This window comes from Sorex fumeus, unplaced genomic scaffold, assembly GCF_029834395.1.
Source record: "Sorex fumeus unplaced genomic scaffold, SorFum_2.1 ptg000095l, whole genome shotgun sequence".
NCBI lineage: Eukaryota > Metazoa > Chordata > Mammalia > Eulipotyphla > Soricidae > Sorex > Sorex fumeus.
Window position 1 is genome coordinate 5,213,587 of NW_026606152.1, and position 15,671 is coordinate 5,229,257.

Consider the following 15,671-nt stretch of genomic DNA (forward strand, 5'->3'; position numbering starts at 1 on the left):
TGGGGCCAGAGCCGGGAGTAAGCGCCAAGCACTGCCAGGTGTGCCCCCACAAAAGAAAAAATTTAACTGAGCAACTACTGTGAGCCCAGCAGCAGCCCGCCCCTCCCCCAGCCTACTCTGGAGCAAAACGCTCTGCTTCAGAGGGGAAAACCAGCACTTTGGTGCAGCCAGGGAGCACTATTCTTCCCGATTGCCACAGAGGTGCCTCACTTACTGATATTCTGACTCAGCCCATGCAGATTAGAGGGACGGCAGAGGAGAATGTTGGCGTCACCCCCCTTGTCTTGGGATTCCCGACCACAGCCAGTGCTGGCTGCCCAGCTCTGTCCTGCCGACCTCCCAGACCCTGAGCTTCTCAGTGACTCAGTGCACACCCTGGTGAGATGCTGCTGGGCTTGCAGTAGTTGCTCAGTTAAGTTTTTTCTTTTGTGGGGGCACATCTGGCAGAGGTCGGGGCTTCCTCCTTGCTCTGACATCAGGAATCACTCCTGGTGGTCTCAGGGAACCCTATATGATACCGGGGATGGAGATGCTGCACCCCCACCTCTGCAGTGCCCCCTTCAGCTCTGGGACCCTGGAGCCTGGCAGTGCCAACTTCCGTGCCCTGGAACCCTGCTGGGCACACAGTGCCCCCCGCCCCCAGAGCTTGTGAGTGAGCTTTGGTGTCTTCTCTAGCCACACAGACAGTGGGGGCATTGCGCTCCCCACTGACCTTCTCCTGTTACTGCCACCGTTGGGACAGGGACCCCCATTGTTCTCATTAGCCATGGGCCCCTTCAACGGTGGTTCTGATGCTGCTAAGAACCTGCTTTGGGCCTGTTATATGCTGCCTAAAGGTGCCTATATAGGTGCCCCCCAGCACCTAACATGGTGACAAACATTTGCAGAAATGAGAGGCTGGGGCTGGGGCTGGGGTGCATGCGCACATCCTTGACCTGAGTCTGATCCCAAGGACCACATGCTACCCCCCACTCAGGCCCCCACCACGGGGCACAAGCATTGAGTCACCCGGCCTCACTGCTGGGCCAGGTATCACCAGGAGCTCTGCTTGGGGAGCCGCCCCCCAAAACCCATCTCAGTGGGTTGGTGGGAAGCTAGGCTTGCTAGCCTCCCTCGGTGTTGGGAAGCCCCATGCCATTTAGGGGAGCTCCTGGAAGTGTCAGAGGGGATATGATCGATGATCACCTCAGACTGAAGCACCCTCTCTCCCAGCCTCAGGCACTGGTGGAAGCATCTGGTTGGGCAGGGGCCGGTCTCGGGGCGTCACCCCGTCTGAGGCTGAGTCCCAGACCCCAGGTGCGGTACCTGGATGAAGGGGAAGAGCAGCCCCACGGCGCAGTTGGAGAGCCAGTTGACAGTGCCTGCCACCAGGAAGGCGGCCGGCCGCTGGGATTGCTGGAAGAACTCTCCGGTGAGGATGAACGGGATGCCACCTGCGAGCAAAGGGGTGGGGCTGAGCCCTGAGGTGTCCCCCCAGCCCACGTCACGCAGAGCTGGGTGCCATAAACACACGGTGTCTGAGCACGCAGGCAGTGACCGTCACCCTGAGAGGGGCCTTGGGCACCCGCTGCTAAGAACCTGCTTTGGGCCTGTTATATGCTGCCTAAAGGTACCCATATAGGTGCCTCCCAGCACCTAACATGGTAACAAACATTTGCAGAAATCAGAGGCTGGGGCTGGGGTTGGGTGTGTGCGCGCATGGGTCAGCCATGGGGGGTACACGAAGACCCTCAGCCTGAGCAGGGGACGGCCCGGTGGCCCCCTGCCCTCGGCCTCCCTGGCACTGTGTATGTCCCTTTGGCTGCGGCTGATCTCCCGCCCTGGCACGGCCTTGTGCCAAGGAGCAGAACAGGCGCCTGCATCTCCCTGCTGCACCCCAGACCAGGGGGCTCTGGAGAAGCTGGCGAGTCGAGGAGCAGCCCTGAACTATTCTGAGTGTATGCAGGAGAGCACTAGGCGTCTGCGTATGAGTGATTGCTGGTGCCTCTGAGGAGGGTGCGTATGCGCTCGAGTGGGCACGAGTGTGAGTGGGTGCGAATGATTATGTGTAGCTAGGAGCGATTGTGAGTGGATATGAATGAATATTAATGGTTATGCATGGGGACGAGTATGAGTGGGTAGGAACGTGAGTGGATATAAATGATCATGAGTAGATGTGAGTGAATCTGAGTGGGTGGGAATGGTTATGAAAAGCTATAAATGATCATGAGTTGATATAGTGAATATCAGAGAGCCTGAGTGGGCATGAACGGTCATGGGAGGGTGTAAACGATCGTGAGTTGATATGTGTGGGTGTGAATGATTGTGAGTGGGTGTGAGTGAGTGTGAGCCTTTCCCCCCCATGGCTCCTAAGTCACCCGGGGAACCGGCATCAGTGCTGTGGGGGGTTTCGGGAGGGAGAAGCCCTCACAGCCAAGTGGATAGCAGAGCTGTGTGCCTGCTGGTGTGATCTAGAAGGTTCTCTGATGCGGAGTGGAGTCTGGGTGGACAGAGGAGCCTGGGGCAGGCAGGGGCTCTGGTTCTGAGCAGTAGCTGAGAATGGAGGGAAAGATGGGGAACCGTTTGCAGGAGAGCTTTCCCTGCCTCTCACTCCTTAGCAACCATCTCCTGGCTCTCGCTGGCATTTGCTTGGGCTTAATCATGCAACTTCGAAGAACTGTGCAGTGACTCTCCTCACCCTCCCCGCCCCCGGCCAATTAGGGTGGGTGACAGTGGGGTTTCTTTTATTGGACTCTTATGTCTCCAGGCTGGAGCTTCTGGGGGAGTGCCATGGTGTCCTTGAATAATTCCAGGAGCAAATGGGCCACCTGAGGCCAGATGAGCCCTGGGAATTCTGATTAGGAACGAGCCTCAGCCAACACAAGCGAGTGCAGACAATGATTTAGCGGGGAGAGAAGCCCCTTGGGCGGATGCACAGTACTCCTTTGGAGGGCTTCACCCCTTCTAAGTCTCCTGCTGAGCTGGGTCAGGAACTGGCGTTTCAGCCAAGACAGACCCAGGGGCGGGAGGAAGTGTCTGCGCACACCCGCGTTCTTCCTTCTGGGGAGAGCAGGCGGGAGCTTTGAGAGGAGCCACGGGGAGCGGTGGGAGGTGGGGAAGGGGGAGCGGTGGGAGGTGGGGAAGGTGGTCGGCTGGAGGTCTCGCCCTCTTGAACCAGGACACTTGCCTAATCACTCAGTGCCCAGAACGCTACTGGGCTCCGTGTCTGACTTATGCCTAGCACTGGGGCAGAGCTGGGAAGCAGCCCAGGGCTAGCTAGGTCCTGAAACCCTGCACATCCCCCAGCAATCGGCTCAAGACTCTGAACGCAGAAGCAGAGAGTGGTCCATGTGTGTGTGTGGGGGGGGGGGGTCCATCGCATCCCTCTGTCTCCTCCTGCAGCCCTGAGCCCATCTGGCTGCCCCAGCCCTGCTGGTGGGCTTTTCTCCTGACCCGGAGGCTGGAGGCTGGATCCCTCCCCGGGACTGTGGGGTGCAGCTTGCAGCAAGGATGGCTCTGCACTCTGATGGCTACTCCTGGTGGGGTCCAGAATTCTTCAGGGGGTCCCGCCCCATTGCCCACAACAGGAGCTGGGTTATGGCACCCCCCGCTTCTCAGGGTCCTGCTGGAGGAATTGCTCTCCTGGAACCTCATCCCAGACTCTTTCTGGGGAAAACCACCTCTAAGCTTCACAAGGCCCTGCTGGGCCTGGGACTGATAGTTTCCTCAGCTGGACGGAGCGGAGACCCACTTACTCTGGCTTCCCTTGGGGACACCTGGTCACCTGTGGCCTTTCAGCTTCATAATGCCTTCAAGGAGGGGATTGCATTTACGAACTGGAAATACTCCGGGAGAGCCTGAGTTGACGGGCCTCAGGGAGAAGTTCACAGCTGAGCGAGAGAAGGCGGGTGGGAGGGAGCAGGAGCTTCCCCCGCCTGGCAAGGGGGCATGTGTCCTTTCCCTGTTGTGGAGGGCTTGGGCACCTTACCTGGGCCACTGCAAAAAGAGGCGATGATGGCCAGGATGCAGACGATGCTCAGGTAGGGGACCCAGGGGGCTCGGTCCTGTCGGGAAGAGTGTGAGGGCAGGTGAGAGGTGGCAGCGTGTGCAGGACCCCTGCCCACCCAGCTCCCCCTTGCTTGTCAGCATGTCTCTGAATGCCATCTCAGTACCCACAAGGGAACCGAGCACTGCATCCACCCGCTGCACAGATGGCGGGAGAAGGGTGTAGAAGAGGGGGGATATGGAGACTGGAGCATCCCCACTGTTCTGGGTGTCCAGCAGGCATGGGGGACTAGTGGTCAAGGGAACTGACAGTGACTAGCATGGCGAGTGGCGTGTGGGACGAGAGGTTCTTACAGACATTCGGAATTCCTTATTGATTATCACTGTTGTATGTCTAACACCATGTTTCCACCCATGCCAGGCCAAGAAGCGTTGAGGGGGGGAGGGGACTCGTGTCAGTCAACGCACTGGGAGGTCCTGACTCGTCTGGCTGGGTGGTGAATGGCTTGGTGCTGGGTGTGGGAAAATATTTGCGAATTCGCTCCCACCCAGTCAACTGGACAGCTGGCCATGAAGAGAGAGGGAGCACGTGTCAGGAGATCCAGCTGCTCTGGATCCAGGCTGGGACATGTTGGGAGGGGAGGGGGCTCATTCAGAGACAGCCAAGAGGCAAAGAGAGGAAGCGAGTTCCTGAGGAGGTTTCTGCACCACAGAGACACAGAGCTGAGGGAGGACAGCTCAGGGGTGAGAGTAAACACTGAATGGAGGCAAGGGAGAGGGAGGGAATGGCCCTTCCTTGTTCCCTCCATGCACCCAACCCTCCATCCATGCACCCATCCATGCACCCATCCCTCTATCCAGGCACCCATTCCTCCATATATGTACTCATTCATCTATGCGTTTATCCATGCATATGTCCATCTACCACAGATACACCCATCCATCCATATATATGCCCATCCATTCATCCACTGATATGCCCATCAATCCACCATCCTTTCAACCATCTTCCTATCAAATCTATCCACCCGTCAATACTATTCATCTATTCATCCCATCAATCCATACATCCATGTATACATCCATTCATTATCCATCTATCAGCTCATTCATTTATCAAACACTCATGCATCCATGCATGTATCATTCCATCTCTTGTCAATTCATTCACAGACCCAGCCACTCATCACCCATCACTCATTTATCCACCATCCTTTAATCTGCCCATCCATCTATCCATGTGTCCATTCACCAATCTGCATTCATCTAGTTACTCACCCATTCATCATTCACTAATACAGTCATTTTTCCCTCACCCGTCTCTCCATGTGTCCATTCATCTATGCTTGCATACACCATCCATCCCTGTAATTCATCCATCCACCCACTCATCCATCTGTCCATCCACCAATCCATCCATCCATCCATCCATCCATCCATCCATCCACCAATCCATCCATCCATCCATCCATCCATCCATCCATCCATCCATCCAATAGTCCATCCATCCATCCACCAATCCATCCATCCATCCATCCATCCATCCATCCATCCATCCATCCACCCATCCATCCATCTGTCTGTCCATTCACCCACCCATTCACCCACACACCCTTCTATTCACTTGGCAGATTGTTCTGGTTGCTCCTGGATGCCATAAACCATCTGGGGAAGAGGGGCAACAGAATGGCAGAGGTGGTCTGACCAGGGAGACTAAGTGGCTTGCAGAGTATCCCTTGGCCAGGAGTGGGGCATCCCAGCTCCAGAGCCCTTTGGTACCCAGGAAGCAGTGATGTGGCAGCTGTGAGTCCTCTTGGGGCAGTGCCCTTCCCCCTGCTGCATCGTGAGGCCAGGAGGTCCTTAGCTCTCATCCATGAGTAAACTGGGGCTGGGAGAGGGGAAGTACCTTGCCCAAAGTCACAAAGCTCCTGAGAGGAATCCAGGACCCTGGTGTCCCCCTCGGCCACCCTATGAGGGCCCCCGGATTGTCCTCCTTGGGTCACCAGGCAGGATAGTGGACAATGCTAACCTCCCAGGAAGGCCTGCAGCAGGCACCCACCGATGCCCGAAATCAGCCACTGGGCCTGTCCCCACGTGACAGCCACTTCCTCTCACCTGCAGTGTCAGCGTGACCGTGAGGGTCCCAAAGAAGAGCGTCATCAGCCCAAAGCCACCGATGAGGAGGGGTCTACGTCCCAGGCGCTCGATGACCAGGCCCTGGGGACAGTCCAAAGAGACTCTTATGACCCCACTCTGGACAAGGGGAGCCCATGGTGGGATCCCGGTAAAAGGCCAGCTTGACCCTGGGCCAGAGACACCAGGATGTCTTGGGGGATGGAAGGACTGTACAGAGAAGGGCAAGAAAAATTCATTCACAGTGGGCCAGCCCTGCCCCTCCTCACTGTCTGCGCCCTCCCCCACATTGCCTCCTGGGGTCCCGTCTGCTGGGGATCTGTTAAGAACCCCATGGAAGTGGTGGGTGCAGCCTTGCTCACCTTGGATGCTGCTGGCCACTGGCCATGCACACCCCAGATTCTTCTGAGCCTTCCCCCAGACTTTCCAGGGCTAGGGACCAGAGGAGAAGGGGGTACAGCATGTCCGGCCTCCTCTGGGGCTGCACAGAGGAGGTGGGCACAGGCTGGCCCGGGGGCCCACCACAGGCGCCCTGCCCCTGGAAGCAGGGAGGGAGGGAGGCACAGTGTCGGCAGAGCCTGGCATCCTGCTCTTGCCTCAGAGGAGGCTGATGCTGAGCCAGGGCAGCTGCACTAAGGGTGATGCCCCCCCCAGCTTCGCATCCATGGCAGAATGGGAGGGGTGGGAAGACCCGCTGGACCAGTCAACGGCCCAGGCACCGGACCACAGTCCTGTGGACAGGGGTCTGGAGCCCCTGGAAGAATGCGGAGTTTTGGGGTTTGACAGATAGAGCCGGGGCAGCCGCTCCTAAGGATGACACCGGGGCAGGCAAGGCCAGTACTGCTCTGGAGGTTCCCACGGGGCACTGCCGTTAGGGAGAAGCCCAGGGTTACTCACGGAGAAGATGGCAGCCAGTGTCTCGATGCCCCCTGTGCTCAGGGTGATGTAGGGGATCTTCTCCGGGGGGATCCCCGCTTTTCCAAAGATGCTGTTGGTGTAGAACCAGATCTGTGATATGAGACAGAGGAAGGAGGATCAGTGGTGGGTGTCCACATCGCAGTTCAATTGGAGACTGAGGCCTGACACAGGTGGGATGGCGGACTCACCCTCTTGTCACCTGTCTCCCCTTCTCCATTATTCCTACTGCATTTCAGGGGGTTTTGGACCCTCTCTGGTGGTGCTCAGGGTCTGCTTCCAGCACAGAGGACCGTGAGGAACAGGGCTTGGAGCCAACGGTCCTGTGTGCACTCAGCCCACGGGGCTGTCTCCATCCCTGCCCCTTCCTCAGTACTGAGACAACTGGGTCATTGGGGTGACGTGTAGCCAATAAAGAGAAAAGATCTAAACAGAATTGTTGGGGGGACTTCTAGAAAGTCTCTGAGGAGATATAATTATTATTTTTTTCTGTGTTTTGTCTTCTGTGCTGATAGGATGGTGGATGTGATGGTGGGAACTTAAGCAACCCTTCTGGGTCACTAGGTGGTCTTAGGAGACCATTGCTGTTAACCCCCGGGTAACCCCTTGGCTCTTCACTGTCATCCTCTGGAAAGCTTTCATAATATGCCTACGGTGGGTGCCAGGTAAATGGGGCTCCTGAGAATTCTGCCTTGGGATGCAAACCACCCGCTCAGTCCTTGAGCAGGCAGCTGGGAGATGCTGCCTCCTTACTTTCTAGAGCGAGCCTGTGATGTAGCCTCTGACCCCGAGTGTGTGTGGGAGTGTCACTAACCCCTAGGGCCTAGGCAAAGTGCCTGTTGCTGCTCTTCCATCTTTGCAGCCATCCTGCAGGCTGCCCAGCCAGGGCTGCAGACGCTCAGAGCCCATGAGTCAGAACTCGCCACTGCTTGGAAGCCCAGCACTGGAGCTGTCCGTGAACACACTGTGGACCGAGTGCTCCAGAGCCAGGTTCCCACAGAGCTCAGAGGGGCCCGCTAACTGCTCCATGGGGCCTGCTGACTTCATGCTGGGCTGCTATGAGGAGCTGGCTGGACCCAGGGGCCTTAGGGGCCACCAAGACACTGCCAGTCAGGTGTGAGGACCCTCAGGGTTACACCCAGAGGTGCTTGGGGGCCTCCTGGAACCAGGGATCCAACCTGGGGCCTTGCATGTGTGAGGTGTGTCTCTGAGCCATAAGCTCCACCCGGGAGCAGGGGGATGGTTTCCACAGCTCAGATGCAGGTTTTGGGGGTGGGGCGGGGAATGGGGGGAGCCAGTGGCCACGCTTCCTGTTGAGTTTGACGTGGCCGTGAGGCAGATCAAGTTGCTGGCCCTGGGGTCTGTGCCAGGTAAAGCTAGCCAAACTGGAGGTATTTCTCCTGATTTAAACACTTAAAACCATCCTCAGCCTAGGAAGTTTAGAAAATTACCTCCCAGTGATTAAACCTATTTGATGGAGAAAGACAAAAATACAATCTGACGGAGTAGAATGGAGTCTGGCAGCAAACACATCCCTGCACAACACCGCAGAGCCAGGAGCACTCAGCAGGAGGAGATGTGACTGATAAATGGGCAGACTCCTCTGGAACAAGGACAATGAACCCCCCACAGCTCAAAATGGGTTGAGATGTTAATCTAGGAGATCCACAGAACATCTAAACTGCAGGGCTCTTAGAAAGAGTCTTTGAAATCTCTCAGGGTAAACTCTTCACAGTACTGGGCTTGGAAATGCTGAGAGACAAAAACAAAAGCAGATCCATGGGGCTACATCAAAACAAACTCTGCCCAGTAGGAGATGTAAGAAGAGCTCAAGGACCAACAGCATGGGAGAAAATATTAGGGAATAACATTGTTTGGTGTAACACCAAAAGCGTGAGCAACAAAAGCAAAAATAGGCAAATGGGGCTACATCAACAGAAAGGGACATCAGCCAGACGACAAGAACGAGCCACAGAATTGGAGAGAATATCAGTGAACTATCTGGAAGACATAAGAGCTGGCAATGAAGCTGCCAAACTAAAGCCGCATATGAGATACTGGAAACATTCTGGGAGCTTCTCCATCTTAAGAGGGAGCCCAAAGACAGGAGTAAGGACTGGAGACGACTTTTCTCCAGGTGGCATCTGCGGACACGCTAATGGCCAGCAGAAAAGACACTGCACCCCATGGGTCCCCCGGGACAGGCCCCCCGGGACAGGCAGAAGAACCTTGCGGAGAGATCGCCACCCATGGGTGGGGTGCAAATGGGACTGCGAGCCCGCGTTTCCCACTCAGGCCTTGCAGGGGGCCTGCGGGTCCGCATCCCTTGGGAGACCCAGTGTCTTGAGTGCTGGGGCATCGCTGCTTTCTCGGAGCCCAACCTTGACCTTGAAGCAGGGACAGCAGGTCCTGCCCAGGGCTGACCACAACCAGCCCTCTGCACCTTTAAGCAGCAAGGTAGAGAGAGAAAAGAAACAGTCTGGCCACATGCTTGATCGCTGGCGTTTCTGCACAGAAGATTTAGGGACTGAGACAAGGGCCAGATGATGCTCTGCTGCCACCTCTCCTCCCAGGACAGAAACTCCCCTCTGCCCCCCCCAACACCCACCTGCTGAGTTCTGGGGGTGCTGGGCCCTCACCCTGCTTGTGAAACAAACCCAGAGGAGCAAGTTTGTCTTGGAGAGGCTCCCTGCTCCCCACTCTGGCCCAGCCACGTTCTGAGTGACAAGGAACAGTGCCTCCAGCCAAGTAGCCACCAGGCAGCTGGGGGTTCGGCCCCGGGCAAGCCACCTGCAGTTTTCCCAAAGCACCAGCAAGGACCAGCCCCGCAGGCAGCCTCACGGCACCTCACATTTCCCCTCTTGACCTCCATGTGCCCCTGAGGGGTGGGTGGGTGGATCAGAGGAATTGGGGGTCCCCATGGAGGGCCCCCTGAAATCCCTGCCCCTCTCTGCTCAGTTTCCCCTTCACGAGGGAGACTGAGGCAGGAGAGTGCAGTGTTCTCTGGATGGCCGGGAGGGAGTCGGGGAGAAGCAGGCGCCTGAGAGGCCTCGCAGAGACACGTGGGTGAAGCACGCCTAGCCGGACCCTTCCTGAGTTCCGGTGCCCGTGTGACATACCTGAGTTCCAGTGCCCGTGTGACAAGGGCGCCAGGGAGAGGGCACCTGGTTTAGGAGCTGGCCTGGCACGTGACTGAACTGGCTTCTATCATCCCTGGCACCCCAGAGGGCCCCTGAGCCCCTTCGGGAGTGACCCCCGAGCACAGAGCCAGGATTCAACCCTGAACATGGCTGGGTGTGGCCCCCAAATCCAAACCAAGCCAGAGCATCAGAAGCAGCCCTTGTAAGCACTTTAGGAGTGAGTCACCGAGGCGACTCGTGTGATGGCGGGTGCATTCGACAGACAGGGAAATGGAGGCTGGCTGTGTTGGTGTGGGCCCGCCCTGCTCCTCTGCTGGGGGGCTGGAGGGGGGGGCTCACCGCGTTCAGGCCGCAGAGCTGGTAGCAGGCCATGGTTACCACCACGGTGAGCACCTGCCAGCGCTCGCCGGGACTCCGGAGAAGCTCCAGCACCGACACCAGGCGGAGGTTCCTCTGCACGCGGCTCTCGGCCAGCACCTCCTCCACCTCGAGGGACACGTCCTCCCTGCCCAGGAACGTCTGGAAGGCTGCGGATGGGATGGGCAGGGCTGTCAGCCGGGCGGGGATGGGAGGGAAGTGCGGGTCTGTGGTCTAGAGACCCCGTCAGCTCCGAGGCGCCCTGCACACATAAGTGACGCCTGGGCCTCGGGTCAGAGGTCATAGGTCAGGCCCACCCAGCAGTCAAATGTGTAACTGAGACAGCCTGAAGGAAACAGAGGCCAGTGGCCTGAATGGGCATGGAGATGCTGACCCTCCATCAGCGGCCCACAAAGGCCATGCCTGGACCCAATCTCGGAAGCAAACAGAATCCTCTGACGCAGGCTCGGTCCTCTGGAGAGAGAAGAGACATGAAGATGATCGGCTTGCATGGGGGTGGGGGGAGGGGGGGAATAAGGCTCAATCCCAGCACCTCCAAGGGTCCCCCGAGCACTGCCAGAAGTCATCCCTGACCACCTCTGGGTGTCACTGCCAATTTTCCTGTAAAATCCCCACAGAAAGAGCCTAACTCAATAGTCTTAGATTCAATTTCTCCCCAAGAGGGGAATTTATTCTCTTCTATTTTTCAGTCACCCCTGACTGAAAACCCGAACTGGATTCTCCTGCCCCCTGGCTCCAGACAGGAGTGACCTGTGAGTGGTGGTGGGTGCCTGACCCCAGAGTTCCTCAGCAGAGCTGCCCAGGATGCCAGATCAGCGCCTGGGCAGGGCTCCTGGTGTCCGTCCTAACCTACCCTGGAGTGCTTTCACCCACAAACATCCTGCTCAGAAATGGTCTCGAAGAACCAATCATTGTAGGATTCAAACTTCTGCTCGTGACCTACGAGGACTTTCCCAGGCCGAGTAAGGCAAACGTGTGGCCTAAGAGAAACTCTTTTATTATTTATTTGGATTTTTGTTTTTGGGCCACACTCTGCATTACCCCAACTCTGCACTCAGGATAATTCCTGGCGATTTTCAAGGACCATATAGGATACCGGAGATCAAACCCCAGTCCACCAAGTACAAGGCAAATGCCCTCTTCTTTTCACTCCCGTTCCTCTTTTCTTTTTCTTGCTTTCTTTTTTTTTTAAACCAATCTCTTCATTGTGTAGCCCTCTGCAAAGGTGGGCTGACTGATCAAAGCCCTGTGAGCATGATAATCAGCTCCTGGAAGTAAGGCTTTCAGGAAGCCAACTTAAGTATTCAGCGCTAATAGCCCTGCTCCTGCTGGGACAGGCCCCTCCTGGCTGGAGCTGGTTGGCACCACTGGGATGATGGACAATTATCCACTTGTGCCTTAGAACACATCATTCCACTTGCTCCACCTCCTCCAAGAGGCACAAGACATAGCTGTTCTTTCCAGGCTTGGAGCGAATCCCGCTTCTGAGTGTCTCCTTGGACACTGTCACGTGATTCCTTGCCCAGCATTGATTCAGGTGAGGTGGGGGAGGGGGTTTCACATGGAACCATAGTCCTGGCAACAATTCTTCAGCGTCCCAATGTAGCATTCCTGTGCAAAGGGGCAGGAGTTTTGGGACAGAGAAATAGCTCCTCTTCCTCACGGACACATATATTCTTCATGAGACAAAGTAAGAACTTCAGGACTTATATTCCCCCCCCCCCGCCCCGCCCTCGTTCTTCTGTCCTGTTTGGCTGCCACGTGGCTGCCCGGAAGCTCTCAGCAAAATCGCAGGCATGGCTCTTCATGAAGCTTCTCAGAAGACGAACCTTGATTCTTTCTCCTCCAAGGTTCCAAATGACTGCTCAAAGCAATTTCTTGCTTTATACGTTAGGTGAAGAAATTGTCTCTACATGGCTCTGCTCCCTTCTTGGATGATCTGGCGCTAGGTGAGGAAGAGTTTCTGAGTCTGAGCCAGGTTGTCACATAGTACAGGATTTCTGTCTTTTTTCAAGGCTGTATAATTTTCCCTTTGTGTGCATGTACATTTTTGGAATCTAAAGACCTATGCTTGGAGTATAACGTTTCACTCAAATGAGAGAAAGAATCTGGAGTTCCGACCTCCATCGATGGTCAAGAATCAGGGACGCTGTCTCGTTTGCCAAGGTGTCGAAAATCAGATGGGTTGGTCACATAACGAGATTTGGAGATGACCGCTGAACTAGAGCCATTACCGACTGGATTCCACAGGACATCAAAAGACCGTGTGGCCAGTCACCTACAAGATGGTCAGACTTCTTCGTCAAGACCCTGAATGATCGGTTTGAGGCTTCGTTTTCCTAGAACGAACAGACACCATTGGGCTACACTAGCATGCGACAGGGACGAATGGACATGTTACTGGTGCTCGCTCGAGCAAATTGATGAGTAACGGGAAGTCAAGTGATCACATGATCAAGTGCACATACAATTTTATTAGCCACGCCTCCGTCACAGGGCACTTAGGTTGCTTATGCATATCGGCTGTTGTTAAAGGGTGCTGTGAGCATTCGAGTGATGCTGCTTTCTCCAAGATCCTGATTTCAATTCTTCCTGCTCAAAATCCCGAGAGGGAAGTTAGGTCATGGGGCGCTTCTGGTTTTCATTTAGGGGAGGGGCCACTTGACGCTGTGGCAGTGCAGGGACCCCAGTCCTTCCCTGGCCTGTGGGTTCTGGAAAAATCCATCCTGACGCCGGGGAGTCAGGCCCCCCAGAGCCCCAAAGCTCAGCACTGAGGGGGCAGCTACTTCTGAAGACATAGTGTCTTCGCCTCACCCTGCTTCGTGGCGTTTCCACTTTCCAGATGAGGGCGCCGAGAGGCAGGGAGGCCAGGCCTGTGGCTTCAGGGGAGGCGCCAAGTGGGGGATACTGGGTGCCCTCCCACACAAGTGGTCATGTGGAGGAGATGCAGGGTGGCTCAGCAAACACTGCAGGGCCTCATGCAGACAGGCCTCGCCTGAGTGCCCTTTGAGTCTCACCCTGCTCCTCCCTTGAAGTGGGCACTCTCCAGCCCGGGCTGCGCCCTGTCAGAGCCTACCCTCACTTCACACAGGCCAAGAGGAGCTGCAGGAAGCTGAGTCTGGGCCTCTGTGGGACCACGGCTGCACTTTGGCACCCAGGGTGCTTGTGGCCTTGAGAAGGTGCCCACAGTGACATGCCTGAGGATTCCTGCTTCTGCCCTTGGGGGCCAGCTGCCTGAAAGCGCCCCTCCCCTATGAGGTTTCTGTGAAGAAGCTTCTGATCTTGGAAGGGGCCTCAGCTTCCGGGCACCAGCCCAGCTGGGTCACACACCCAAAAGATCCCAACTCAGCCTGTACCAAGAGCCTCTTGGCTCCTCGCTGGCTTGTGTCCCCAATGAGTTCCGCCACAGCCGGGTGTTCCCTTTATGCTTGAATCTTCTCCCTCAGGCCTGGTTCCATAGGAGACTTGGGCAGTGATTTCACTGGATAAAAGGGACAGCAAGACACACCCCGTCTCGGAGATCTGCCTCTGTGTCACCTCTGCGGGGAGAGCCTGAGGTCGAGATGAGGGGCCCCTCCCCGGGGACAGGGGGTGGCCCTCAGCTGCCCAGAGCAGGCAGCTGGGATGATGATGAAAGCCCTGTGCCCCGAGCTCAGCCCTGTAGGCAGTAGAGGCCCTTTCTCCGCTCCTCGCTGTGCCCCCAAGTCCCTGGGATCCCATTCCCCGTACCCAAAACCCCGTGCCCCCAGCCCCATGCCTCCCCACCCTCTAGGGCCCCAGTCCTGTCCCCCAGCCCCCAGGCCCTTTTCCCTGCCGCCCAGCTCCCTGCCCCATTCCCTGTCCCCTCAGCCCCCAGCCCGTGTCAGACCCCCAGCCCCGCCCTCGCCCCGCCCCCAGCCCTACCTTTCTCGGCTGCGGCCTGGTCGTGCCTCTCAAAGAGCAGGAAGCGGGGGCTCTCAGGCAGGAAGGGCAGCACGACCAGCTGAACCAGTGCGGGCACCATGATGACCCCAAACAGGAAGGGCCACGTACTCTCCTGGGGACAGATCGTGAGGGTTGGGGCGTCTGCACTGGGATGGGGGAGGCACCTGGCGGGGATGGGGTCCTGGGAAGGGGCATGATGGGGAGCTGCCGGGTGCCCCTTCCCACGGGCTGCTTGTCTTCCCCACAAAATGCATCCTCAGTTTGAAAAGGCGTGAGGAGAGCAGAGGAAACCTCATGGCAGCTGGGTGCGCTATGTGTAAAGCCCCAGGCAGAGCAGGGAACAGGGGCAGGGCCTTGGGGATGAGAATTTCCCAGAGGGAGAGGGAGTCTCTGCTGGTAACATCACGCCTGCTCTAGGGTGCACAACTCTGCATATTTCCAGAAGGTTCGTTAAGGCCATTTCCTTCTCTGCAATTTAGAGGTGTTAGAGCCAGGTCTTTCTGGAGTCCGCTGGATGTTGCAGCTTGAGAGCAAAGGACCACTAGTCCTGATGTAGGCAGGTAGATAGGGAGGGCCCCCTCCCGAGGCAAGGACAAAAGCCAGCCCTGCAGAAAATAGGAAAACAGGAACTAAGGCTTGATAAGACCCTCACCTGGCTCCAGCAACAGACCCAAAGAAGCTCCTCTAGGAACAAAAGGCCAGGAAAGGAATTTCAAAGAAGACCATCACCACACCCATCCTCCCTGGCAACCTCCTTAGCAACAGGACATTTACCTGGGAAGAAGCCCCACGTGGGGGCAGGTTGGAGGAACCCTATAAAGGCCACCTTGAACAAAGGAAGCACGCGCATTTGCTGCCCGAGCCCATGTGCTGCTTGTGCCCACGTGGCCGAGCACATGTGGTGCCCGAGCACATGTGTCGCCCGAGCACATGTGTCGCCCGCATCTCCCCTCTTGAGATGTGTACTTTCATGCTTTCGTGTCTAACTTTACTCTCTCACTCTCTCTCCCTCCCTCCATACCTAAAAATCCTCCAAATAAAATCTATTTACTTCACTGCTTGTCTACTCCTGAAATTCCTTTCTGCGAGGCGAGACAAGAACCCAGCAACCCTGGGTCCCGAGTGGCAGAGGTGGATGGGGAGAAAGTGACTGTCTTTCTCCTCCCCACTTCATATAAGTCACCCGTGGGGCCCACC

The 15,671-nt window shown here is 56.6% G+C and overlaps 1 protein-coding gene across 1 annotated transcript in view; it reads right to left on the reverse strand.

The window, feature by feature from the left end:
- SLC2A9 (solute carrier family 2 member 9) overlaps positions 1 to 15,671 on the reverse strand; it is a 55,788-nt gene that overhangs the window by 2,242 nt on the left and 37,875 nt on the right. Inside the window, exons 6-11 of the mRNA XM_056132962.1 lie at positions 14,454 to 14,586; positions 10,512 to 10,699; positions 7,015 to 7,125; positions 6,100 to 6,201; positions 3,968 to 4,043; positions 1,306 to 1,433 (exon numbers count right to left, since the gene is read on the reverse strand). Coding sequence (XP_055988937.1) covers positions 1,306 to 1,433; positions 3,968 to 4,043; positions 6,100 to 6,201; positions 7,015 to 7,125; positions 10,512 to 10,699; positions 14,454 to 14,586 — 738 coding nt within the window. The remainder of the gene's footprint in view (positions 1 to 1,305; positions 1,434 to 3,967; positions 4,044 to 6,099; positions 6,202 to 7,014; positions 7,126 to 10,511; positions 10,700 to 14,453; positions 14,587 to 15,671) is intronic.